Source organism: Agelaius phoeniceus, chromosome 2 (genome assembly GCF_051311805.1).
Source record: "Agelaius phoeniceus isolate bAgePho1 chromosome 2, bAgePho1.hap1, whole genome shotgun sequence".
Classification (NCBI taxonomy): Eukaryota; Metazoa; Chordata; class Aves; order Passeriformes; family Icteridae; genus Agelaius; species Agelaius phoeniceus.
The window spans coordinates 73,192,992-73,220,565 of NC_135266.1; the positions used below are offsets into that span (position 1 = coordinate 73,192,992).

The 27,574-nt window shown below is 37.3% G+C and overlaps 1 protein-coding gene across 1 annotated transcript in view; it reads left to right on the forward strand.

The window, feature by feature from the left end:
• The window catches only part of MICU2 (mitochondrial calcium uptake 2), a 135,624-nt gene that overhangs the window by 95,572 nt on the left and 12,478 nt on the right, over positions 1-27,574 (forward strand). Inside the window, exons 3-8 of the mRNA XM_054654374.2 lie at positions 946-977; positions 1,090-1,165; positions 5,777-5,824; positions 9,697-9,779; positions 15,723-15,785; positions 24,933-25,030. Coding sequence (XP_054510349.2) covers positions 946-977; positions 1,090-1,165; positions 5,777-5,824; positions 9,697-9,779; positions 15,723-15,785; positions 24,933-25,030 — 400 coding nt within the window. The remainder of the gene's footprint in view (positions 1-945; positions 978-1,089; positions 1,166-5,776; positions 5,825-9,696; positions 9,780-15,722; positions 15,786-24,932; positions 25,031-27,574) is intronic.

Consider the following 27,574-nt stretch of genomic DNA (forward strand, 5'->3'; position numbering starts at 1 on the left):
GTGGAGCAAAGCAGGCTGCTGCACACAGGGGCACCAGTCCACAGAGCACATCCAAGTGGCTCAGTTTGTGCTTACTCAGTGTGAGTAGATAGGAGGGAATGGCTGGCTGGAATCCAGAGGAAATGGTGATGAAGGAAGAGCGTGATGGGCTGAGAGGTAAGAGTGAAGGACAGCAGGGTTTGGAGAATTGTATGAGAGATGCTGAAGAGATAGACTGAGAAGGGACATGCACAGCTCCTGCTGGTCCCTGACCATAGGGTTTTTGTGATCCCTGCCTAACCAGCTGGAATATTCCACTCTTGATACATTGCAGCTACATACATACCTACAGATACATTGCAGCTCCTCAAACATGTGATTTGCACAGGAGCATAACCTCTACTGCCAGTGGCTCCCCTATTTAAGTGTATACACTTGAACCTGCTAAGCAACACTTAGCAGTTTGCATGGTTTTTGTCTGATGCTCTTTCAGAAAGCAGAATTGTTCAATTTACTTCTGCTTAATAGAAGCATCAACATTTTATTTTTTTTTTAGTATTTCTTAGCTTACACATACTCAACCTGCACTTCAAGGACTCTCATGTGTGCATGGAAATCCCTTTGTAAATACTACAGCTGTTTCTTGCTGTGTAGTCTTGCTTTGGAATCTGTGTGACATTTGTAGCTCACAGTATGCGAAGTCATACTAGTAAGTTGGTCATCAATATGAAAGTGGGCTGTGCTTTAATCTAGGCTGAGATAACATTTGAACAGACTGCTCATATTATTTTTAAATCTTGTCCTTTCATGATCATTATGGGAATTAGAAACAAACTGTCTGTTGCAAAATATTCTGTTTCATATTACTTAGTATTTTCCCATAAAAATCTGAAGAAATGCCACAGAACCTGATCAAAGTTCAAAGTCAGTTTGTTATTGAATGATGACGATTTTTTTTTATTATAGGCAAAGCCTCAGCCAAGAAACTGACAAAAAAGGTAAGCAAAATGTTCCTTTCCTTCTTCAAAAGAACTTGCATTCTTTCTGTTACTGAAGTGATTAACTCTCTTTCAAAACTGGCTTTATATTTTCTTGTTTGTGTCTTTAAAGGAGGTAGATGCTGCACTGCTGCATGTTGCCAAAGCTAAACCAGGACCAACCTTTTTTAGAGAGCTTGGTGATAAAGGTAATGAGCACTTTTGATAATGCAAAATAAATCTTGCTTTTTATCTCATTGTATGGTATGTGCTGAATGTATTTTTAAAGAGGTTTTCATGGATTTTATTTCATCCTCATCTAGCCAGTAGCTGCCTCCTTGGCAAATCTCTCATTTATACAAGAGAGAGTAAAGAAGCTGGGAGTTGAAAGCCTTCTTAAGTGCAGGAGGAGACGTGAAAGAAACTGAAAAGCCTACTTGGAAGAGGAAAGGGTTAAAGGGATGACTTGAACACAAAATGGACTTTTAGGACTTTTTGTTAATAACCTGACTGTTCCTCTATATAACTTAAATGCATGGAAACTACGAATAAAAATAAAACTTGTACCTAGTTATATTAAGTTGGTATCCCTGATTCCAAGAGCAGTTGAACTTATTTCTCCCTCTTTGGGAGCTCTGTGACCCTTCACAGTGTTGATGTGCTTTGTTTTCTTTTCACCCAGAATTTCCACTTTATATTGAACTACATAAAGAGAGAAAACTAAGAGTGGGGATATTGTTAGTGTAACAACAGGGGATTAAAGAACACCAAATAAACATCTCATTAACATAAATTAATTGAAGAGAGAAAACAAACAAGAGGATCAAGAAAACCAAATAGATGAGCAATTAACCATTTCACAGTAACAAAAGACCAAAATTCCCAAACTAATGAGAAAGACCGACAGCACCTATTCACAAACTTTCTGTATCATACAGTTCAGCCTGAATCTCTTATCCTGTGGATGTTTCTGGAAAATAAAGCTGCTGTTGCACTGCTGCAGTTCCTTGGCCAGCATGAGCCATGCTCTCTCCATGCACCGCAGATCCTCAGACAGGGCTGGAAGCTCGTGCCAAGAGAGCAGCTCTCAATCTCACCCTGCAGCATTTCACCTACCCTTCAGTCTCACAGCCTCTTCTGCCTGCAGTTCATTTCTTGCATCCTTTTACAGACCTGCAAAGGTCTCCAGCTGGGTGCCTTGCTTGTCAGTCTGCCCGTGAAAGCATACCCCAAAAGCCCTGAAACATCTCTGAACAAATTAACAATTTTTTCCTATCCCAGGAGAGGCTGGATTTTGTAAAGTCATTCCCTGCCTTTTCCAATCATCACATGCTTTCCTAGGATTTAGCTGAAAGTATTCTCAGTCTTGAATTTTTGGATATTCTCTCTCTTTACCTGCTTTTTAGAGCCTTTCTTTTTCTAGTGATGGACACTGCAAATCCCCAGAGCATGCTGCCTGGGAAAACCAGGAATCCACAAAGAGAAACTGAAAACAGCAAATCAATGCAGCCTCCTCTTATAGCACGTCTCCCAGCTGAGTGCTTGGCACAAAGTGGGCTCAGTGATACACTCAGAGTTGGTGTCTTCTGCATTCTGGCAAAGATCTGCCCTTGCTTAGTACTGTGTGTTTGAATCTCTGTCCTTCAAAGGCCAGGTAGGAGTTTGAGGCGATGTAAAAATATTCAGTGCAGTCATCCATATGTCCCCACAACACTCAAGAGTTTTTACAATTTTTGGTCATGATGCCTGTTTAGTGACTTTGATGCTTTTGCTTTGAGATGCATTATTATCACAGTTTAAAAATAAAAATATTTATGCTTTTACAAGTACCAGAATAATTAATCTACCCCTGTCCAACTGTTTAGCTGAGGTTATTTTAGCTACCTTCAAATTGTTATTTAAATGTAAAGGAGACAGAAAACTGCCATCAGTCTGGTTTGTAAAATGTAATGCTGGGGGATTCTGCCTTCTAGTGGGCAGTTTTAAAATCTGTGTCATATTTTGTAGGTATACTTATGATTAATTCAGCAATAAGGATATTGTACTGTCAGCATTTGTTAGTAAGTTTGAGAACAGATATTTCTAGGGAGGGTTAGGGAAGGTTCCTTTAGCTTTAGAAAATGACAGTATTTTGCCAATGCAAACTTCATATTCTTGGCTGCAAGTATGCTGAGTCATTCAACAGTGTGTGAAGCTTTTCTCTTTTAAATTGTGCTTGGATAATAATTTAGTTTTCAGTGGGCTGTTTTATTTGGGGTTTTTTGAGTTTGCTATGTTACATCTTTTGAGTACCTTTGTAATGATTTCTGTAGAGTAAAAAAGAAAATTACCAAAATATTTTATTTACTTTATGAATGAAGTAAGTTGGCCGCTCACTGCATATAGGACAATAAAATTAAAGTAAGTTTTTTAATGGAAATGAGTCCACAAATTTAAAAATCTTATGATAAATTATTTTAGTGCCATCAGTCTTCCAGAAAATATCAGTCAGGCTCTGAATTTTCTTTAGATCATTAAGTCAGGTTTTAAAGAATAATACAGAATATTTCTACATATTTTTATTATTAACCTTTTTTACCCATTTCACTATAGTAACTTTTCAGTTAGATTACAGTAAGATGATGAAAACTCCCACCATTTCTTGCAAAGCTTCACTTTCCAGCCCTCTTCAATTCAGGTGCTTCTCCCTTGAGCCAATCAGCAGGGTGGTGTCTTCAAACTGATCTTTTCTTCACATCTTACCATCTCCATAAAAATTTTGCAGATTCTTTCTGCAAAATTTTATAAGGTATAATGATCCCTGTCTAGCTATAAAGCTAAAACTCTCCAGGGACTCAGTATTTTGTATCTCAATTATTACAACTTTATTTTTTCTCAGACTTTTACAACTATAATCTGCCATGTTAATATCCTTTCAAAGGCTTTGATAAACACATTTTTTTCCACAGTTTATTTGAGTGTCTCATCTCTTAATTTTGTATCCCCACACTGGGATCTCCTTGTTCTGTTTTACCAGCATAAACCACTTGTCTTCAGCTTCCAGGTTTTCCTTAGATTATCCCATGCAGAAAATCTCAAGACAGCTGAGGGACAGAGTCCCACTTCTCTCTGCCCAGTAATGGCCTCCTTCATTGCTTGGTGGTTACTGCAGTCCTTGACAGGGAGGTGTTTTCTGTACAGACCTGAGAAGTTACCTCCTTGTCTTCCTTAAAATTCTTCCTTTAATCATTCTTTTGCTGTGTCACACACAAAGCAAAATTAGGAATCTTGATCACTACTTATCACACTATTTGCTTGATTCTTTTTGCCACCTATTTGTTTCTATCCTTTTTTCCTTTTTTAATCTTGTCTTAGGCATATAAGCTAAAAAAATTGGGACAGGAGTGCTTTCTCTGCTTATTTGATTTCAAACTTGTAGAAAACCTAGATGCTTAATCTAAGAATACAACTCCAAGTTTTACAGCAATTAAGATAATAATTTGCATTCTTGCAATGACAGAAATGCTAAAACTTATAAGCAAGACTATGTCTTTGAGATTAAAGTATTTTTTATTTTCACTATGTATTGTATGATTGTAGTACTGTGCTGATATACACCATTCATGTAGGATAATAGAGTAAATAGTGGAGAGGAATGGATGGAGAGGAAAGCTGAGAGACAGAACCAGAGTGTGTTGGCAACAGGATCAGAATTAGACCTCTCTTTAGCTAAGACTTGTTCTCGTATTTTCAGACTCTTGCATTTAGCAATTTAATATTTCTGAGCTCTGGTACTTAGAAGTGTTAAGTCACTATCTGAGGTCAAATACAAATGCTGTTGCTTCTGCATAGTAGTTTATCAGAAGCTAATTGTTTATCACTGAAGCTTAAGTGGGTTCCTTATCTATCAATTAACTAAATATAAATTACAAAAATAGTTTATCTTTGCACAGATAGGCATGTTTGAACTTCATTATTTTAAGCAGCTTCAGCATTATACAATGTTTAGCTCACAAGTTAAAAGTAGCTCAGTTATTTTGAAAAGTGATTTATAAAAAAGCCCTTTACATTTTTTCCCCAAACATTATTGCAGGGCAGATGGTTCAGATTCTGTTGTTTAGCCACCCTCATTCTGCACTCTCTATCTTTAGCTTGCACACTCTATTTTGACGCTATCACATCTTTGTGTTTGTTCAGGCTTTTCACTTAAGGCGGTATTTCAAAAGAAAACACTGGAATTTTCCTTCAAAAGGGGGGAAAATACTTTCACCTTGTAGAAAGGACATGTTCCAAAAAAAAAAAAAAAATAAAAAAGAAGCCTCCTTTTGGCACAGGGCCCAGCAGTACTATCAGCACAATCTAGCAGCTTGGCAGCTTTGCGTGTTGCCATGTTCCCTTGAGAATTAGAGGCAAGCTATTCTCCGCCTTTTGCGAGCCTGCCAAAAGATGGAGGACTTTGATCCTTCAGGGTAATGGTAGAGTAGTTCTCCTCCCAGGTACTAAATGTGACAAAGCACATTTAATTTATTTGCCTTTTATATAAACATTGAATGTTTTCAGTGAGAATCCAAAGATTTAGTGTAGGCCTTTTGTTAATACCAAATAAACCTTACTTTCTTGGTTAGACATGAACATTGATGAGTCTGGGGTTAGGGAATTTTACCTTCAGAGTACTAAAAACAGAAGTGAAAAATTTATTAAATAGTAACTTTGCTTACTTTTATACAGGTATTTAATAAAACATCAAACTACAATTTTTTATATTTCTAAGATTTAATCTCTCAAATTTTGCTGTAAGTTTTTGGGGTTTTCCACAAATAATTTTTAAACTTTTTTTTCAGGGTTGATCTCTTATGCAGAGTATCTGTTTTTGCTGACAATTCTTACAAGTAAGTATTATATATTTAAAATATATAGGCACAAATACTCAGCTGCTAACAGTTTACCAAGAACTTTTCTTCTGATATTCTTTAGCTTCTAAATTTCTGCTTTGTAGTAAAACATAAAAAACTATTATATGTAGGGTGACAATGCATTAATATAAATGGAAATCAATGTCATCATTGGCACATAGCAATACTTCAAAAATCATGGTACTTCCTGCACTATGGGATCAGAAAAGTCTTTTGAAATCCTTTGAGAGGGTGGAGACTTTGATTACAGAACCACATAATAAGGGGAAGAAGAACTGGATGGGAAGAGGAATAATTTTTCTTCTGAATAGTAGTTTTAGTCATTTTGGACAATGAGACATTAGCAATATAGCTCATGCAGGGGTGTGAAAAACTGTTGTAGTGTCTCAGGTTGTTGCCTGTTTTTATTGTGTTCAGATTTGCAATGGCTGCAATACATAAACAGCAGAATTCTTCAGTGTCTTTTTGTCTGCCTTTAAAGTCCCTTTTCTTTATCCTCTCTTCCTTTTGGCTTTATTTCCTCCAAGTATTGTACATGTATTTCAGCCCCCCTCCTTTGCTTCCTTCCTTTTTCACTCAGGCACTTTTTTTTAAAACAACTTTTGTTTCGTACTTGCTTTATCTACAAGCAACAGGCATTGTTTGGTTTTGTGCATGGAAGTGACCTGGGATTGTCTGGTACTTTCTCCATGCCATGCTTGCCACCCTGTGTTTTGTTCTGCTGTGTAGGTGGTGCTTAAAACCACCAGGATTTCAGATGTGTCAATGAGCATTACATGGCAAGACCCCGAGAGCAGTAGCGAAGTCCATATGCATGTCCATGGAATAGTCCACAGAATAGTCCACATGCAGTCTTGTTTAACTGACTTATACAAGTCTAACATTTTCAGCAACAAAGCATAATAGATTTATTGTATCAGTGCATGGGGAAAGGAGAGAAGGACACAATCACTTCTTTTCTGACAGACTGTAGAGGCATCACTCTCGTGTGACCCTCATCACTTCCATGGCTGCAAGATCCATGGCTCGGCTTTAAATAAATTGACAAATTTTCCTTGCTCTGGAAATCCCCCCTCTCATGGTGTAGTATGAACAAGTAATGTTGTTCTCCACAGACTGGAGAGAGTATGTCCAGCCTTTTTATCATTATGCGCCTCTTGCACAATTCAAGTGGCCCTTTTGCAGCTCACCTCATTTCTTAGCAGAACTACATTAGTTCCTGTTGCACAGCATGAAAGGTGGATAATCTCTTTGACAACTTCAGCTACTACACAGTATTAAATTATATATATAGATAGATATGCATTAAGCTTTAACATACAAATACACTGCTTCAGTAGTGGTGACTGTCCCATGCTACACACTGCTTGACCATGTGTTCAAGTGTCTTTTAAAATCAGAGACAGGAGTTTAGCCCAGGTAGGATACTGATTTTAAAATATTTATTGCAACTCATAAAAGATGAATTTATATTAAAAAAGGACAACCATGACAGCCAAATTATTACTTCAGAAGAATACCTTAAAGTTGCAGAAATAGGTGCCAAAGATTGTATTTCTTTAGAAATTTATGGCAGCTGAAAGTGAATTCATGCTGAATTATTGGCTGAAACAATTAGGAAATGAAGCAGTATCAGAGAAAGTTGTTCCACTTCTCCAGAAAATCAAGTAACATTGTTTTTCACAGAATTTATATAGGAATGCATTGAACTGCAAAAACAAAGGCACCTTTTAATGCAGGATACAAATGCAGTGGTAATGTTGCTGCTTTGGTTACACAGAAGGTTATCATACTGATCAGTTTGAAAGCAAATGTCAACAAGTGTTAGTGCCTCTATCTTTGCCTAACAAGTATCCCCTGCCAGTCAGCCCCAAGTTACACAACCTATCTCTCTCACTAGTGAGAATTAATGTGAGATTTCTTAAAGGAGGCATCAATATTTAAATTACTTTCAAGTCACCATCTGAGCAATAGGGAAATGGAAAAAGAGTCATCAGACTCCTGGTTCCATGCTGCCTGTCATACAAAATCAGAGTCTGTAAAAACACTGAACTTGAAAATGTAATTTTGTGATACACAAAGGTTTTATTTTTTCCCCATGACCTCCTTTTCTCTTTTCTGTGTGCCTTGTGTCATCACTATCTTTTTTCCTCCAGTGCTGTATTGAATTTCATTTCTAGCAATAGTTAATGGAGCCCTGCTTGGTGAAGAAGCCCAGGAACTGAAGCTGTCACCTTTACTTAGAGCTTTGTTTCAATTACCCAGTCACACAAGTTGACAGCTTGGTCAATGCAGGAATATTAGGAAAGGAAGCACCTAGGTCTAACCTGCACTCACAGCCAGGATGAAGCACTTCTGTTCAGATTTTGGAATTTTGCCTGATTCTAATTAAATACAAATATATCTGTGGTAGTCTTTGAACTATGCTTATTTTACAAACACATACCTTTGGGGTTACATCATATCAGATAAGTATGTCATCTCTAAACAGTATAAGCAGCTTTAGGTCTATATTTTCACTAACAGCTCTCTTATCTGAAAATTGGAACACAGATGGTATGAATTGCTATTAAATACATCAATTACTTTTATTCTCTAAATATGTTATTGGATAGCCTTTTCTTGCTCTTGTACTAGTAACACAAATTTAGCATGTGGCATTTCCATGGAAAGGAAGCCAGTTTTGAGTATTAAATCAACCCAGTTGCTGGGGACAGCACTGCTGTGCAGATTGCAATGGTATTTATAAAATACCCCTGCATCACAAGATTGCTTCACACAGAATATTAGTTGACTGATGAAGTTGTAGTTATTTCTAAAATGTAAAAATAGTACTCTTTTTAACCATCTTGTTATGACTTGAAAGAAATGGGATATCTCTTTAACTTGTTCCCTTTGCAGAAAAATTCTCTTTAAAAAAAGTAAGTTATAGAACTTTTCAGAATGCAACTAGAAGAATATATTTTCAGAAGCAAAACTCTGAAGGCAGTGGAGTTTTTTAGAGATACTACTTTGCTGCCCTCATGAGTCCAGCATTGTTCTTGGAAGCATCAATATATTCCGGAGACAAAAAGTCCATGCCTGATATGACTGGGTTGTGGCATTAATTCACCTGCTCCAGAGATTACTGGGATAAGGGCTTGCTGCTACAGTGAACTGTACCTACATTTCAGCAGCATGCTGCTCCTGTGTGGGCCTGCCAATGTTCAAGGCCGCCTCCTGTAAGCAAATTAAGATTAGGAAATTGTGGGAAGGAGCTCAAAACACACCATGCTTTTATAGAGTCTTCAAGATTCAGAACTCATTACATTTTTGCGTTGAAAAGAAACATCCACTCGGGGAAGGAAAAATTGTGCAGGGAAAAAATGTGTAGAATTCCTGAAAAAAATCATCTTGATGGGAGTCACACAAAACATGCTTTTGTCAAAAACGGCCAGAAGGAGTTTTCCACTCTTCTCACCTGAAAAGGAGCTCTTATAAAAAAGGCAAAGCTAGACTGCATAAGTGACGTGAGATTTTAGATACATCCTTTGGGAACATCTTAAGATCTGGCCAGTAAGAGATACAGCATTTTTGTTGGGGTCAGATGAACATTCATGGCTTGTACTTAGGCACTGCTGGCATTTCTTACTTTGCCATTGCATTAATTATCCCTTGAAATGATAGTAAAAAGGTGTTTAAACAGTTTGCTTGTATTGGAAGAGGTGTGTATGGTTCACTGGAAATACCATGTGTATACATAACAATGGAGAACTGAACCAGAGTCAATGCTTATTTTACATTTGGTGTTTGAGTTCTAGTGTAAGTGTGTGATATCTTCAATAAAGTCCTTTTGCACTTTGTTGCAGAACCCCAGACGGGACTTCAGATTGCCTTTAAAATGTTGGATGCAGATGGCAATGAACAAGTTGAAAAGAAAGAATTCTTTAAGGTAGGTGTATTTACATACATTTTAATTTTAATTAGATCCATGGGTTATATTTGCTCAATGAAGATTCATTAAAATCATCAAGCCTATTTTTCAGTCCCATCTATGATCACATGCTTACTAAAATATTTTATATAAAAGAAGCACATATTGAAGTATTATGATAGAAGTACTTATCATAATTGAATCCACTTGTATAAATGTTACCTTAGAATTGTAAGTAAATATCTGCTACTGGGAAGGTAGGAATTAGTGTATATCCCTTAATCCCATGAGCTAATTTAAATAATCATCTGGAAGAGTCTTTTGTTTTCTTAATATGTTGAACAATTTCTTCAATTCCCCATCCTCTTTTGGTCTTTATGTATTTTGCTTGCTGTTGCAGAAAGGTTTTTATCAATTCACACTTTGAAGAGAAACAGCAGGGTTTTTCCCATATTATATCTAAACTATGGGCAGAAAGGTAGATACTTTAAAAACTAAGAAAATCTTGCTCTGATGTTTTTAAGAATAGGCTTTAATTGTATAGCTTATTCAACTTTTAAGTATTTAACAGGAGACTAACTAAGTACTTCTTGTCAGAAGTTGAATGCAGAATTAACAATCATAATTTTTAATAGAATCCCTCAACTTATTTCAGATCCTTAATTCATATTTGAGGTAAGTGGAGAGACAATTTTATAAGAAGCTGACATAGCTGCTACGATTCAAATATTTTCAGTCACTAGGGTGATGTTAAAGTTGATCATGAACTCCAAACTCTAGAGAACCTTAAAATCTAAAACTTTTAAAGATGGACCTGTTGATAGAGAAATTAGCAAAAATTTATTTAGGTGAATTTCATAGCCTTAAACTCTGAATTAATAATAGAATAGCTGTTCACATGTTTTGCACTTATCACCTTTATTTCAGTGAATTGTCTCTTAGCAAGGTTACAATTAATGAGTCATACTTTAAATCTGTTCTAAAACGTTGCAAAAATACTTCTAGACTTAGTAGAACTATTTGAATATAATTCTTCAAATTAGGTAATTTTCCAAGACAGTGTTTCCAGAAGCCCCTAACTGAACCTGCAGATACCTTTGTCGTGGTGTAACCCCAGCCAGCAGCCAAGCCCCAGGCAGCTGCTTGTTCTTTCCCCCACCAGCTGGATCAGGGAGAGAATCAGAAGGGCAAGAGAATGGATTGACATAAAGACATTTTGATAGGCAAAGCAGAAGCCATGCACACAAGCAAAGCAGAACAAGGAATTCACTGCTTCCCATGGGCAGGCAGTGTTCAGCCATGCCCAGGAGAGCAGGGACCCACCACGTGTAATGGCAACTTGGGAAGACAAAAGCCATCACTGCAAGTGTCCCCCTCTTCCTCTGTTCCCCCACTTTAAGCACAGAGCATGATGCCAGATGGTCTGGAATGTCCTTTGGTCACTTGGGGTCACCTGTCCTGGCTGTGTCCCCTCCCAGCTTCCCAAGCACCCCAGCCCCTCCCCAGCATGGCAGTACAAAAGCAGAAAAGGCCTTGGCTCTGTGTGAGCCCTGCTCAGCAATAACAAAAACATTTCTGTGTTATCAGCCCTCTGTTCAGCACAAATCTAAAACACACTCCCACACCAGCCACTGTGAAGGAAATTAACTCTACCCCAGCCAAAAACAGTACAGTCCCACACCCATTTGTTGCTACACATGTTAGTGTTAATTATTTTGCTGATTAAAAGGAAATAAAATTCTACTAAGCCTGTATTTTTTAACCTACTAAACCAGGTGCAATCATAGTGAATTGTTATCAGACTAGCAGTTCCCTGATTACCAATATAAGTCTGTTATGGCTGTATTATTCAGCTGCAAAACAGTATGTTATAAGCAAAAAAACTCCATGAACACTAGTGAACATGTTCAGCTTGTAGTGCCTCTGCACCAAAATGCCACATTAGCGGTGCTTTCTTTAAAAAGGTACTGTCAGTTAAGCAAATAAGGAGATTCTTACACTGCTCTTTTGGGGAGATGTGCAATATGTAAATATTATATATTTAATATCATTACCCATTTCAGGTAATTCTAATTGAATCAGCCAGTATAAACAACAGAAAATCATCAAATGTAGAAGTGAAAACATTCTATAAATCATTAAAAATAATTTGATTTCAGTAGAGGCAATCAAGTTAAATGAAAATTATTCTAGTTAAATAGTTTGTTACTTTGCATTTCCTTTTTGGGAAAGGAAGTGCCATAGGATGCAAATTAGTCAGAGGATGAGTTTTCTCTTGTGACTGTTTTCATAATATTTACAGAGGAGACTATTTTCAAGCAAAACTTTATAGATTAGGTTTAAAAATAATTTTTTTTTTGAATGTAAGAATGTGGAAATAAATGTGTGTGTGTTCATCTCTACACTTTAGTTCTGTATGCATCATAGAAGGTTTCTAGATAGCTAATAAATCAGTAAATTATGTGGCTAATCTGTCATTTGTGTTGTCCCAGTTGACATCCTAGCAAAATATATCTGAACTATTCTGTAGTGATTTCCACACTATATTTGATAATTACATCAGGAAATATATGTAAGGAAAATGCAGTGGAAAGGAATAGTGAAGAAGCATTAAGCAGGAGGCAGTGTCTGTAGGCAGGGCACAGTGGGAAAAGAAATTTCCTTGCTGATTCCTTCTCTTACATTGTCACCCTTGTGCTCCCCATTTCCCACCATTATCTACTGGTTAGACATGACTGTGATGTCTGACTGTAGAGTCTGACTGCTGATATAGACTATAGAGTCTTTGAGATGAGAACTTCCCTTTTGGTCTGCAAAATGTCCATCATTCTTTGAATTGGGTATATCTCAATTCTCCCATGTTCCTGCATGAACAGGCACAAGGTGTGTCAAGCAGGTCATTCAGGAAGGGGAAATGAGTGACAAGCAGAAACTCCAACCCCAGTCCTCAGTGCCTGCATTATGTGATGGGATATAGGCTGTTCAAACCTGTATGGACCAGGCACTTCAGGAGTGTGAGGTGCAGAATTTCCCAGCGTTCTCTGCTGACAAAAATGGATGTTTGGGAAAGGAGATCTTGAATGCAATTTCATGTTTTTAACAAGGAGATTTATCTTGTCCTCTACAGCCTTTCCATTTCAGTGCACATTTCCCTAATTTCCAGTAAAAGTCTCTCCCTTCACAGGGATACTCTTGTTCTCTCTCCTCCCAATTTCTTTGTGTTGAAGCCAGTGTAATTCTGCTTTGTCCATGTCTCAGTCGTAAACACTCACAGTACAAGAGACGTTTCAGTATTAGGGCCAAGAGAGTTTTGTTGCTTTGCCCTGCAACTCCAGGGTGAAGCAGACAAGGTAGAAATGGCATGTTCACAGATCTTAGTTGCCACCCTTTAATCAGCCCCTGCCAGAGAGCAGAATCATTTCTCAGAGCCATGTTATCTGCATCTCTGTGAGGACAGTAAGAGACTTCCGTGAACTCTGCACTTCCAAGACATTCACTTGAGTCCTGGTGAGGGGGATTTCCAGACACATAATAACCCATGCGCATTAATCTGAGACCTCCCACCAAGAATAAGGCTACCAAAGTTCCCAAAATCCCCAGCAAGTAAGGAATTTCCCTAACTCTGTAAATCTGTCGTGATTAAAGATGTCTAAGTAAAATTAATGACAGTTCAAAACTATTGGGAATAAAGGCAGAGTAGCTCTGATGGCACATGCAAGAGCTGTATGACTTAGACTTTCCAAACAGACTGTCTTACACACTTCTGCTGGAGAGCAGATACCACAAAATACTTGTAGAGCTTCATCTAGGGCTGAATGAGCCAGCACTCAGCAGCTGTGGCACAGAGCATTTGTCTTAGAGCATCCACAAGCACTGATCTCTCTCAAGCAACTGGAAGATGCAAAACCAACTTCTTTTGTTTCTTTCTTTTTTTTTTTTAAGACTGCCATAGTCTTTCTGCCAGAAAGGCTGTTCAGAACAGATTACTTCTATCTTTAGTAGAGGCTTCACTTGTGCATAATAGGTCTCATTATCTTTGAATCAGCCATTATTATAGTGAGTGGTGAGCAGATATAAATATTAAATACAAATAAATATTACATGGAGGAGTCCATTTCTTGAGGGCAGAATTCTTCTTCCTCTGTGAGTAGTTGCTGCACTATGCTGCAAAAAAATCAACAAACTTCTGGAAATAGTTTCACACACTCTAAGAATTTACATACTGTGTAAGAAAACAATAAGTGAAATCTTTCAGAATATGTGTGAAAATAATTATGCTGTGTGTCTGTGCTCTTCAGTAGCCTCTGCTACTGCAATCCACTCTGCAGATATTTTTAAGAGTCCTTTAGAAATAAAATCTAAAAGAGAAAAATACAATTTTACTCCTGTTTGGAAAGGTTTTGCAGTTGTATTCCTTATGTGTGATCAAGTGATTGACTTTTCAGGTAAGAAAAAACGTGATTTCTCAGTGAGAATATGGACAAGAAGTTGTGGTTTTACCCACAGCTGTATAATGCTATTTTGCTATGAAGAAATTTACAATGCTTTTACTGTACTAGTAATTTGTTTTGTAAATGATCAAAAATCAAGATAATTTGGAGGAACAAATGGTGTTTAATTGCCTTATTTTATAGCATTTCTTTTGGTAAATACTATCAAGATGTGCAATTTAAAACTAATAGTAGAAAGTAAGCATTCTGAGAAACTAAAAAATTGAGGATAAAAAAAAACCCAAACAAACCCAGAACAGGTTAATTACGCAAAAATTGAAGGTCAGGGGATGACTTTTGGCAACACAAACTGACAGCATATTTTTCTTATTGTTTACAAGCCCATACTGCTTCTCTGAAAAACAAAAAAAAACCAACCAAAACCAAAAAAATAACAACAAAGGAGAGATCTAAGAGATCTAAAAGCTCCCCAGGATAATGACTGTGGAAATTTAGTAATGAACTTTTCCCAGGTTTTAATAAGCAGGTTGAGGAATCAGTCAGAAATGCTAGAGAAGCAAACCAGCAGTTTTGAAATTCTTGAGCTATAAAAGCATCTTTTAAAGTCTCCAAATCCAGAGTGATTGGTGTAATTCCGTATCTCTACCTGAAATGTATTAAGTCCCTTGTTCTTTCATTTCTGCTGTCCTTTTGAGGATTCATGCAAACATCTGGAAGGTAGGTGTACTTTGTGCTATATTAAGTCGCTCATTCTTGTGGCAGTGTTCATCTCTGAAGCTGAAATACAGTCAAAGAAACCTTGCAGCTCTGATATACTTGAGGTACTGAAAATAAATGCACGGCTTATATTACTTAAAACTTTATTTGGGACAGTGGAAGTTATGTTTTCAAATGTGAGTCATTTCAGTAATTCTAAAAATCTTCTTAGCTAATACATTCAAGATTAGTTTTTTCCAAGGGTGGAGGGGAAAACTCAAACCACATTCTGCCTAATGCCAGTTCTGGAAAAAATGTTTTCTTATTTAATTAAATTATACTTTATTGTTAGTTGTATAGTACCTCATTTGAACAGGTATGTTTTTCATGTCCAGAAGATCATGTTTGTAACATAACTATGTAAAACTATCTAGAAGGACGGCATGAAAATAAGGATAATTTGTATTTCTGGAATGATCCTTGATGCCATACCCCAGACTTTCAAAATCTTCTGAAGTGAAAACTAAGCTTCTGGTGCTAGGAAATCTCCTCTAAGAATAGAGTAAGCACTGGGCTGCAAGGGATAGATTAATGTTTGGTTATATTAATCACAGTAGATAAGACATTCCTAGGGAAAAGTGTGTCTGAATAGCAAAATATTCTCAAGTATGCAAATATTTTGTCATGACTAGAGAACCTTGCAGAAATGTATAATTAAGAAAAGGTGCAATTAAATCAAGGTTCAAAAAAGTAGGCTCTTATAATATCAAGTTTGTAATTTTCCTGTTCTTTTCTCATGTTTCAACAAATACAGCTACAGAGAATCATTGGGAAGGAAGATGACTTGAAAGCAGCTGGAGATGAAACTGTACTTCGGGTATGAAATAGAGATACATTTTCCTTACAAAAACATTGTAGTGTTTCCCATGAACTTTGTTATTTTTTCAGTTTTTAGATAAGTATATAAGCCTAAGTATTAATGCTTTAATTAAATGAAAGGGCATGATTTGTCAACTGCTTTCTAACTGGGGAAGAAAAATGTTTGTTATTTCTGAGCCTTCTGATGAAATGGATGGAATCAGTGTGTTTCATGACTGTGTATTCACTTGGTTGGTTTCTGTGAGCCTCTCTTTTAAAGCAACTCTTGTATTTTTGAAAATCTCAAGAAGAGCTCCATATTGCCGTATCAGAATAGAAGGCTTTCCAAACGGAAATCTATAGCTTAAGCTTACCTAAATGCTGCTGTTGCAGTGATATCAGCTCATTCTGAGTTGGTTTGAAATGTGATTATTGTCATTGAGGTGACAAAGGCAAGAATTATTTTAGTAAGTCCACTTCCAGAAAGAGGCAGTGTAGATGCAGACCAGAAGAAACAATCCTAGAGTATGATTGTCCAGCTGGAAAAGAAGTTTCACTGTTTTGCAGTCCACTAGCAAATGGTAAATAGATCTCATCAATGAAAGAGACAGGTAAGTTCCTGCTCTCTTTTTTTTTCCCCTGAATCCAGCCACCTCAACCTCCCTTCTTCTGAGGTAGAGTGTATTCTTGAGTCTGTAGTCAGCACAGAGACAAGATATTCTGTAGCCTGGGTGACGTTGAGTGAGACTGAAAACAGAGAGGAAGAATCCTGAGTATACTAGAACACCACAGAAGAAGCTGATGAACCATATAACAACTGATGGAGCAAGCAAAAATGGCATCAAGTTGCACCAGGGGACATTTAGATTGGATATTAGAAAAAAATTTTCACTGTCATTGGTCAAGCACTGTAACAGGCTGCCCAGGGAAATGGTGGAATCACCATCCCTGAAAGAGTTCAAAACACATGTGGATATGGTGCATAGAGACACGTTTAGTGATGGACTTGGCAGTACTGGGTTAATGGTTGGACCCAATAATCTAGAGATCTTCTCCAGTCTAAATTACTCTGTGATTCTAAAGAAGGGGAGAATACAGCTGGATTGTCTCCATCTATTACTAAAAGATGATGCTTACATCAGCAACTTGCTGTCGGCTGTAAACTTTTGGTTTACACTGGGCATGAGGCAGAAGCCGCTGTTCATATTTAAAACATTCAATATGGAATTTATAGAGGGCTCTGCTTTGTAAATCATGCATCAGCAGTTTCTACAAAGAGTTGCTCATGTTCTTTACTTCTTCACATGCCTGAGGAAAAAGTGGAAGTTGCTATTGCTAACACCCTTAAAATTTATTAGGCATAAACTCTCTTCTGATTCACAAGTTTTCCTCCCTCAGTGTATATTCAAAATTGGGTTAAAAGTTGTTTGACTGACAAACAACCATCTCCTTTCTTGAAACTTTTCATCAATCACCAGATTAAAATAGCTAGGATTAATGGGGTTGTCTGCTCTTCAAAACCTATTTCAATTGAAACTTAAATGCCATGACAGTGAAAGAAAAAGGATCTTTATTCTGCATGAATGCACAGCTATAGTATAAAATTTCCAGAGAAACTTTGATACAGTTGGACAGATTAGTTATAAACACATAAGCTTATTGTGAGCTAATTAAATACCTGAGCCGGAATGTCTCTACTTTTTTTTTTTCTTGCTTCAAAGTTTGTTTCAGAGTTTTCCATTGAGAAAAATCTGTCGTTACTGTAGCCAGAAAATGCTATTCAATACAGTTTCATAGAAGACTATAAATGGAATCCTAGTGTGAAAGAAGAATTAAATAGCTTTGGGGAATACAGCTAACTTGAAATTATTGTAGTCTCTATATTTCTACGTGGCAAAATCCAAATTATCACATTTCTCTTAATTTTTATTTTCTTCCTGTCTCAGTTTCTCACCAAAGAAATTGATTATCATTGTAAGCAGTGAATCTGACTATACAGTGTAGTCATTGGATATGTTTTTACCTTTTATGTTTTATAATTATGGTAAATCATTGTATTACCTTTAAGAAAAATAGACAAAGCATAAAAATATGACTGACTATGGTTGACATAGTTGACTATGTTTTTTGAAAGTTGAGATACTGCAACAGAATTTTGGTGTTTGGAATGGTTCTTTACTTCCACAACACTTTCTCAATTTGCATATGAGTTTGCTGTTTTTTCAAAGTAAACCCAGTCTCTGATACCAGATGACAAATGTCACCAACCTAGGAAAATACAGTTTAAATGGTAGTCTGCAGCTTTGTTTAACCAGCAGGTATATGCAGGTGTATTCCCTGTGTGGACAAAGGTCCCAGTCATTTATTTACTTTATGGTGATACCATTTAATACTCATCAAGTTACTATATAAGGAAAAGAAAAATCAGTTTACTGTTCTCCCAGGGTGCTTGTATCTCTGCCTTTTTACAGACACTTTGACTTACACATCTAAAATTCAAATTTTCACCACTTAGTATTGGCCCTTGAATGGGATTACAGTGGAATTGGTTATCCAGATACATGTATTTCAATTGAGGACTTTTCTTATTCCAATATTATAATTGATGCTGGAAGAAAAGCAAAAAAAATCTGCCCAGCCTTAACTGGCTCCATCTTTTGGGAAGTTCTGTGCTGAATTTTGCAGAGCAGGCAGTCTTGTAGCAGAGATGCACACAGTGAAGGAGAGCTGCAGGCAGACTTAAAACACTGGAGTCTGGTTTTTCTAATCAGACTGGAGAAAATGGTGCAGAAGTCAACAGAGGCAGTGACTGCCTCAGCTCAAACACCCTCCCCATAGACCAGAGGAAATTCTCCATCTGGCTTCCTGGCAGAACTGTTCTTCAAATGGAACATCCAGCTGAACCCATGACCATGGTTCATGGAAGAGGAGAGCCAAACTCCCTGCCTGGAAGTGATCTAGATTACAGTAGGAAAGTGCATGATCTAGATTTTGTTTCTTTTGAAAAGGTATTGCCTGGTGAGCAGCACCTGTTGCTTCTGTGTTCCTGCCCTGAGTTCCTTGAAATGATACTCGAACAGTGTAAGGTGCTTTAGTGTCCTGGCTGTGAAAACAATGCTGATGGTGGCAAATATCTACTGGACAAACCAGCTGTCTAGATCAGGGACTTTGCTCTCAGGCCCTTCAGTTTAGATTAATGAGTTACCAAGTACTTTCAATACCTCTCATTTAATATACTTTATGTAATGGGTAAACTTATAAATTACTTTTAGCTACTGTTAGAAAAGGAATGACAATACAGTGTTCTGTATTTGTTCTTGAAATGAAATTAGTGTTGTGAAATACGTGAATTATCTCATTTCCAAATGATTAAAGATATGCTTCTGGATTCCCTAGTGAACTAGTGAATACAAAGTGTGAAAAGTATGATTTGGGATCTTTTTTTAATATTTAACTAGAAGTTGGGGACACAGCTACTCATCTCTTTTAAACAGAAAACTAATGAAATTGTCTGACTATATGCAGTGTACTTTTAGACTCACACATGAACAATTTCATATTATATGAGTATAAGTTGTTTTAGACTGTTGATGTCTCTCTTTTTTTTTTCCCTGTGGTTCTAAAAGAAGTAAATTACAATAGTAATTCACACATTTCTCTCTGTTTACCTGGTCAAGGCAAGGTTTTACACTTGGACTTTCGGACACTGCAGAATTGTGATGTATCTCCTCAACCACAGGAACTGTGCAAGTCATCATAACTTGCCCATCTGCTCCCTAGAATCTCTACCTGGTTTAAAGTTTTCTACTCAGTGCTTCTAAGTCTGCATAGCTCACTGGAGCTAAAGACTGATTAAAACTGAAGGAAGGTGGTGACTGGGAGCTGTGCTCTTCTAGTGCAGCAGTACTCTGTAACAGGGGTGCAAGACATCAGATTTTACAAGAATCTAGTCCAAGACTAAAATTTATATCCCTCCCCAAAGAGTCGGTCATTAATCTTGTAACCTCTCAGTTCAGATGGAATGCACATTTTTTCTTGACCTATCTTCTCCAACGTAAATATGTATGTTTTGTGTCAGCAATTTAACACTGAATTCTGTTGAAAAGCTTTTAGATACTTTAAATCAAGAAGCAGTGTGATGTGCTTTAAAGAAAGTTCTCCAGACAGGCAAACCCCCCTAAAGAACCAAACTGTCTGATACCAAAATGTTAGATTTTTGAAAAAGTGCTGGGTCATTTTCTACCTCATAGACAAGGAAATTATTTTCTTTTTCCATATGATCTGATGACATTGTAACCTCAAGAGAGAGAAGGAACCATATTTGAGCAGGGGCTGGCTGGGGAGCTGATGACAGGCCACATGAGCCATTTTCAGCACCGAGAGCAAGAGGGTTTGTGTGTGCTGAGGATGGATTTGCTCGGCCTTCGAGGCTAGGTCTACCTTGATCAAAAGAGTGGGCTTCATAGGACATCACACCTCCTGAAGGGAGTCCTTGTCATGGAATCTCTTTTTTTGGTGCAAAGTTACATTTTTTAAGTATGCCAGAACAGAGAGGCCGGGCCCGGGTTCCTGTGAGGAGCTGTCCCCAGCTGTGGGTAGGAGCTGCTTTCCCAGGCTGCCAGCAGGGCGTGGGTCAGGCAGCCTCGGGCTTTACAGTGCAGCAGCGCCATTCCCCAACTCTTGGCACAGTCAACCCTCTTGGAACAAGGCATGGTTCAACCTGTTTCTATTTGGGGCCTAAAATATCTCCTGCAGCATCTAGGTTAGTTTTAGCCCCACCAGCTGGAAACCATTTTTATTCTGTACCTCCTTATGTGAATTGATGCAGAGCTGTGGGTGATGCACTGAAACCTGAAGATGTCCATGAAGTTACATGTTCTTCATTACAAAAGGCGTAAGTGTACAGCAGAGTGATTCCATGGCATTAGTTGTCATTAACAAAAGAGCTGATCCTCCCAGTAATAGGAATTATGGGTGTTATTGGATGCTGTTTATTGTTTAGAAGATGTTCTGTCAGACTTCTCAAATATTGTCTGCTATATCCTCTGTAGAATCATCTGTGCATATTTCAGCCCTTCTGCATCAGACCTGAGGTTTTCTTGAATCCTACCTAGTAAGAACATGCATTGCAAAACATGAAAAACTTCAGTGTGGATTTACATTAGGAGGAAAGTTGATTTATCACAAAATACACAGTTTTGTTCTGGGACCCACTAGAGACTGTCTGGGCTTTGCCAAAAAGAACTGCTTTTGGAGATCTGTATCTCCTGGTCCCACTAGCTGGCCTGCTTACAGTTCTTTTGACTGACTGTAACTGTTAGGATTAATTTAATAATGGACACATCTTTTAAACCTTCTTACCAGAACTGAGTCCTAGGATATATTCCAGCATCTGCAAGACTCTCAAAATGACAGAAAGCTTGAATTCTCTTTAGCAGTGTGTGAAGCTAGGCTGCGATAGCAGCCTGGCATGGTGAATTGACTGAGCTAGCAGCTTAAAAACAAAGAGGATTGCAGAGCAGTGGACTCAGAAAAATTTGCAAAGATTTAGTCTTACCTTTGGAAATATTTTAAACATCACTAGCAGACAGAAACTAAGGTATTGTCCTCCTTGCCCAACCTCACTTCTTTGCCCATTCTTCCATCTACTCACTCTCCTTCTGTCTTTAATAAAAAAAATATTCAATCCAAAATACATATTATTTTTAGAATTTCTAGTGAAGTAAGACATTGCACAGCAAATACCATCTCAGGAAGCAAGCAAGAGAACAAGAAACGAATTGCAGATTTGAATCATGATGAATGCTTTCCAGTCATGCCTCAGGCAAAATTCTGCAAGGAAAGGTGGTAAGAATTTAGAGACAGTAAGTCTATTAACATTTCAGATGAGTTTTGAAAGTCAGTTAGGTACATTATTCTGAAAATCCCACCTCACTGTGCGATAAGTTTCTTCTCAGTGACACTTGTTGGTACTTGCTGCAGTATCAGGTCCTAAATGTCAAAAGCTCAGTGGGGAGCTACAGGATTAAGTAGGTCTTTGCCCATGACTCAGTGTTTGCAGCATCAGGCCTCTTATGTTAACAGCCTATGTAATGTAATAAGGAAATAACTTGTGTTATCTGATCTTGCTTAAAAAGGAATAATTGCATAATTCAGCAGTTCATGATACTTTTGAAAGTGTAGGAGGCGTTAACATTACTCTAGGAAAATTAGCCTATGTTTGTAATATGTACACACATGTTCATTAGTTCATAGACTTGTGTGGCATCAGATTGTGTGGTCTTTGGGATTCTGGAACATGTCTGAGTTCCCCACTTGTGGTACATGTCTCTGCTCCATCCTGTGCTTGTATCAAGATGAAACTCCGACCCCTGGGATCCTTTCTCCACCCTATGCCTCAGCTTTCTGTAAATGTACAGATCAAAAGGGTTCTGTGGCGCACCATCCCAGGCCCTGAAGCAGCCAGATAGACCAGAATGCAAACTTTCACTCAGTTTAGATAGTGACTTAAATCTACCAGTCTGGTCTGCTTTACAGCCTGGGATTGGGTTACCATTTCATTCTTATTGCCAAGAGAGACATTCCAAGTGTACCAAGCTCACGAGGGCGAGGTGTTGGAAATATTAATAGAATTCTCATTATCTTCTAACAAGGATTTGTCATGTCAGTACTAATTTATACAGATCAGCAGCAAAAGCTCCTAATGATTCTGTGGACAAAAAGGAATTATGTACTAACATGTACTTTAATTTAATAACATTAACTCTGGGAAAAGCAATTTTTTTAATTTCACCCTTAAGGTGTAGTCTCTGTGGTCTCCTGTTGCATTCTGTGCTTTAAAGAAATGTACTGTTTTGTAGTTCTAAAATATATTTAACTCTCACTAACATAGTGTTTGGACATCTGCCAGTTTCTCTGTGGAATTCCAACTGATAAAGAAGGTAGCCAGCAAGTAGGTGCATATTTGTTATAAATCCTGGGATAGGCTTTGTCATCTTAGATAAGATGAGGTAGGTATTGTTTGTATGCCTTCTTCTAGCTTGTAACTAGAAAAATGTTAATAGAAGAAAAGAACTTTCACTATCACAGACTTCGTTTTGAAAAGGTTATTTTAAACCTCATTTTTCAGTTTGTTTTCATACAGCACTTATTACAATATGGAGTAATTAAATTAGAAGCATTAATTTGTGTAATCATGAGTTCAGTTTTTAAAATTACATTAGCAAATTTATTCCTTGCATTTTTCAAGTGTCCTTTAAACATGTAAGCAAAACCCACAAAAAGCAGATTACAATCTAGCTACAGTGAGGGATATGTGGATTCTTCTCTCTTTCTTTTTAGAAAACTTTGTATTCTGATATAAATAGTTTGGGTTTGAATTTCAAATAAGCATACATGAATGTTTGACTTTTGGCTTTCAAAAAAGCATATACCAATGTTTATGCATCAGTCTTCACAGTAATCTGAAGTGTTTAAACTTCAGAAGGATGGATCTTCTGGGTATTTAAATATTCTTTGCCTGCAATTAAATGATAAAAGTTCAGTAAGTGCAGTTTGCATATCACTTGAAAAGTGTTTTTTTTCGAGGTTCACTCATACATAACTCATATCACTGGCATTTGGTGAACTGTGGCTTGTAGTAGAAATGAGGAATGTTTCTGCTTTAACTAGAAAATAACTTTGTCATGTATGCAGTAAGCATGAAACACGGGGGACTAATGGGACTTGTTATTGATGATGCTGAAAGCTAAATAACCATTAGTATTAAATCTTATGAATAGACTCATCTTTCATCTTACCTCTTCAACCAGATAAAAGACACAGAAGCTATTTAGATGTCATAAGAATAGTATGCTGAAATCCCTACAGACTTAAAAAAAATTCTCTTTTCGTATTGCTTAGTGTTTTGCTGTGTTCAAAGAAATGCCAGTATGCTGGTGCTGAAAGAAGCATAGAGCAGAAATCCAGCATTATGTGTGGGTTTAGGCTTGTTAAAGATTGAGTTGGAATAGTGTGTATCCCTTCTCTGCAGGGATTTCTTCTTTGGATTTTAAAAATATTTCTAGAAAGGTCACTGTCATGGTTTGACACTGGGACAATGCCAGTGCCCCCATGAGAATACTCTCTCCCTGGTTTCTGCTGTGAAATGTGACCAGGAATAAGCAAAGCAGGCTCCCACTTAGGAAAAGAAAAAAAATTTATTAACTAAACTACAAGGGAAAGGAAAAAAAAAAAGAAACACACGAGGAAAATGAAAACTTCACAAATACATCTCCTCCTCCTCCCCACCAAATTCCCAATACAATACATCCCCCAAATCATCGACTCTCAGTCCGGCACCACCCTTCAGAATACTCAATCCTCAGTTCATCAAGAGGAGAAGGAGTCCTTCTTGTGCCAATGGTGACCTCTTCCTTTCATGTCCAGCGTTCTCACCACTGAACGTGGACCAGAGCTGCTTCTAGGGTCGACTTTTAAGGATGCTTCATCCCACTCCAAAAAGGCACAGTCTCAACTTTGGGACATCTGTCCCTCCCATATTTCACCCCCTGAGGCTGAGGGGTACCAACACTGAACCCTTTTTTTTTTTGAAGTGGAAAGAACCTGTTTATTTAACAGGCACAGCACCCCCCAGCGCACAAAATGAAGAATACCACAATACTGGATGACACCATAATAAGACCATAATATACTAGAGCATTATCAGTGTTGGTATTTTCCTAGCTTCATTCATTAGACTATCATGAATGTTTTTAAATAGCTGTAACGTGTTAGAAATACCTAACTAAAAACTTCCTTACAGATACTAACTTTATTTAAGCCTTCTATTCACCTAAGAATAAAGTTTCTTAAAGATTTAACTTGCAACCTTCTCCATTTTAATAATAAAAATAATAAAATATTATAATAAAATGCACTGATGGTGGTTGGAAATTGTTCTTATCTTTCATATAGAGTATTTAGAAGCAGAACTTATAATACACTGTTAGCAGTTAATGTGGAAGAGTTTTTCAGCTCTGAGATCCTGTGTGATAGCTTTGGGAACAATAATTAAATTTCAAGTATCTTTAGGGAAATTCTAGTTCAAATAAATATTTTTAGATTAATGGTGAATATTAATGATCATGCAAAGCATAACAATCATATAGGTTTTTTTGTTTTATAGGAAACAGAACTGGACAGCTGTGGTGTTAATACTGTGTTGCTGGTACATTTCTTTGGAAAACAAGGAAAGGAAAAACTTCGCTTTTCCGAGTTTTTCAGGTATTTTTTCAGCTAGGCAAGCATAACAGGAACTAGTCTTGTTCCTACCCCCTGTGCTTTACCCCAACTCGGGCATTTATCTGACATCACACTGAGTTGATTCAGAAAATTAGTAATGACCAAGTCACAGAAAAAGTGACTTCTAATCAATTAAAAAACACTTTCTGAGTTGAAATACTTCCTTTCCCATTACAGCTGTCATGGTAAGCTACAGGCAACTTCTCCACTTGCTTCAAATTCTAGCTTCTGTTGAAACTTTCCCAGTGCCTTTTCCCCTACCATTTGGACTACTTTTGCAATGAGACTGTGCAGATACCTGTTTGAGTCTTGACACACATACTGTAGCATGACATCAAGAGAAGATTATCTATCAGTATTACCTTTTTTACAAAAATAATCAGTCATTTACAGACTGCAAAAATAAAGTAGAATAATGTGTTTTGCTTCAGTTTGCATTCAGAAGTGGAGAATGTGTGGCAGCCCTCTTAAAAATGAATGTTTTTGCAATCAGTAGACTAAAAAGTGTTTGGCTCCAGTGGCTCTGGTACATACCAGTCTTCAAATAAACAACCTTTCCCTTTTGAAGACCTCAGCTCAATAGGAATCTAAGTGAGTAAAATAAGTCTAAGATGTCTCCAGCTCCCTTTTCTATAAATACCATAGATCCTCTCAATGAAACAAAAGGCAGAGAGCACCAGTAAAAGGTTGTGTTTGCATATACAGTGTAAACTGAAAAGCCTCAGGTTTTAGATAAAATCCTACATTGACCCAATGAGGCATGACATTGATGAAACTATGTACCTTGTACATTCAGAACACGTAGGTTAAAGACCTTTGCCTGCCACACAGATAGAGGCCTGTAATCAAAATCAAACTCCCACATCTTGCTCTTAAAATTTGTGGGATAAGTGTAAGGTTTAATGCAGGTAATTTTTCAACAGTGGCAGTTATGTTTCGTGGGGCTGGAATGTGCCTCTTTATCACTGCGTAGACACTCCATCTCAGCTGCCACGTGACACTGGAGTTTGTTTAACATGCAGAAAGGTGAATAAAAGGATCGCTGTCTTCTTAACCTCTGTGAGGATATCACCTTTCACATGATTTTATTTGCAAGTAAATCAAGCACATCATTTCTGGGTTCCTATTGTTCAGAGAAAATGTGATTTCTATCTGATGGCCTCTCATAACACTTTACCTTCTGTGGGAAGCTATTGTTGGCTGTTTGATCAAAGTGCCACATTGTTTTTACAAGAGATGACTGATGAGCTGTAGAGACATAGATCATTCTCAAAAGCAAAAAATAATGATGGTAAATGCTTTTATCATTTTCCAAGTTCTTGCCTAGAAAGCTTTTCCATTGATCAGTGTAGTACTTAGTAGAAAATAGAGGTGATTATGTTTGATTAGGACACACTAAAACTTGTCACATCAGTTAAATACACAGATATTGCTGTGCTTCAGAGTCTTTAAAACTAAAAAAAAAAAAAAAAAACCACCAAACCACCCGAAAGAAAAAAAAAGGAAAAACCACTAAAAATATAAAAATAATTCACCCTAAAAAACAGGAATGCTTTCATTCTGAAATTTCACTGTACTTATATGGGAATTCTGAAAGCTGAGACCACTGTTCTTATCTCATTACTTATATTTTCCTCATGCTCCCTCTTTTCAGTTTGTCTGGCATTAAAAAATCCTTTTGTAAGTATGCAACCATCTGTATCTACATGCACACCAGCATTATCCAAGCCTTTTAGCCCACAGTCCAAACATTTCAAAAATGTCAGACAGCCACAGTCAATATACCAGGGCAATTAATTTGCCAAACTGTTCTCCTTTCTTTGCCTTTAGATGGCACAAAGAAAATGGAAACTCTCTACATCTCTTGGGGCAGTGTGAGGCTGATGTAAACCAGTTCTTGTGCCTCTTTTCCTACTGCCCTGAACAGAGGAGGCACACTGAGAATAGGGAGGGAATATGGTCAGGCATCTGTCTCCAGCTGGTGCTTGCTTCTTGGGCAATCCCAGATATTGATACACACACAGACAATCCTCAGGCAGTGTTTTTATAAATGTAAAGATTCTTACAGAGATCTTCAGGCTTCTTAAGGTAGGACTCAGGGAACACATGTTCAGCTCCAGACTGCTGGATGAGTTCTTATTAGTTGTATTGTCCTTAACATAAGGACATTATAGTAATTATTAATAAGAATTTACAATTTCAAAACCAAATGTTTCCCTAGCAAATGTTAGGAAATATAAATTTCTGGAGTATGTTTATGTATATTACACTACTAAAGGTGTGGCCTCTTAGTCAAGTACAGCTAGAAGAGTATTCTCCTGTAACCTTTTTTAGGGAAATATAGAAGAATATGCAGTAAGCCTAAAATCATGTAACAAAGAGGGTAGATTTAATACAGGAAGCCGTCTTTCTTTTCAGAAGATCCGAACAAGTTTCTGTTTCAGATGACACCACTCAGTTTTACACCTCAACAATAATGTTATCTTCTAATGCCAGGTCCTTTCTCAGAGAATGTCCCCAGAATTC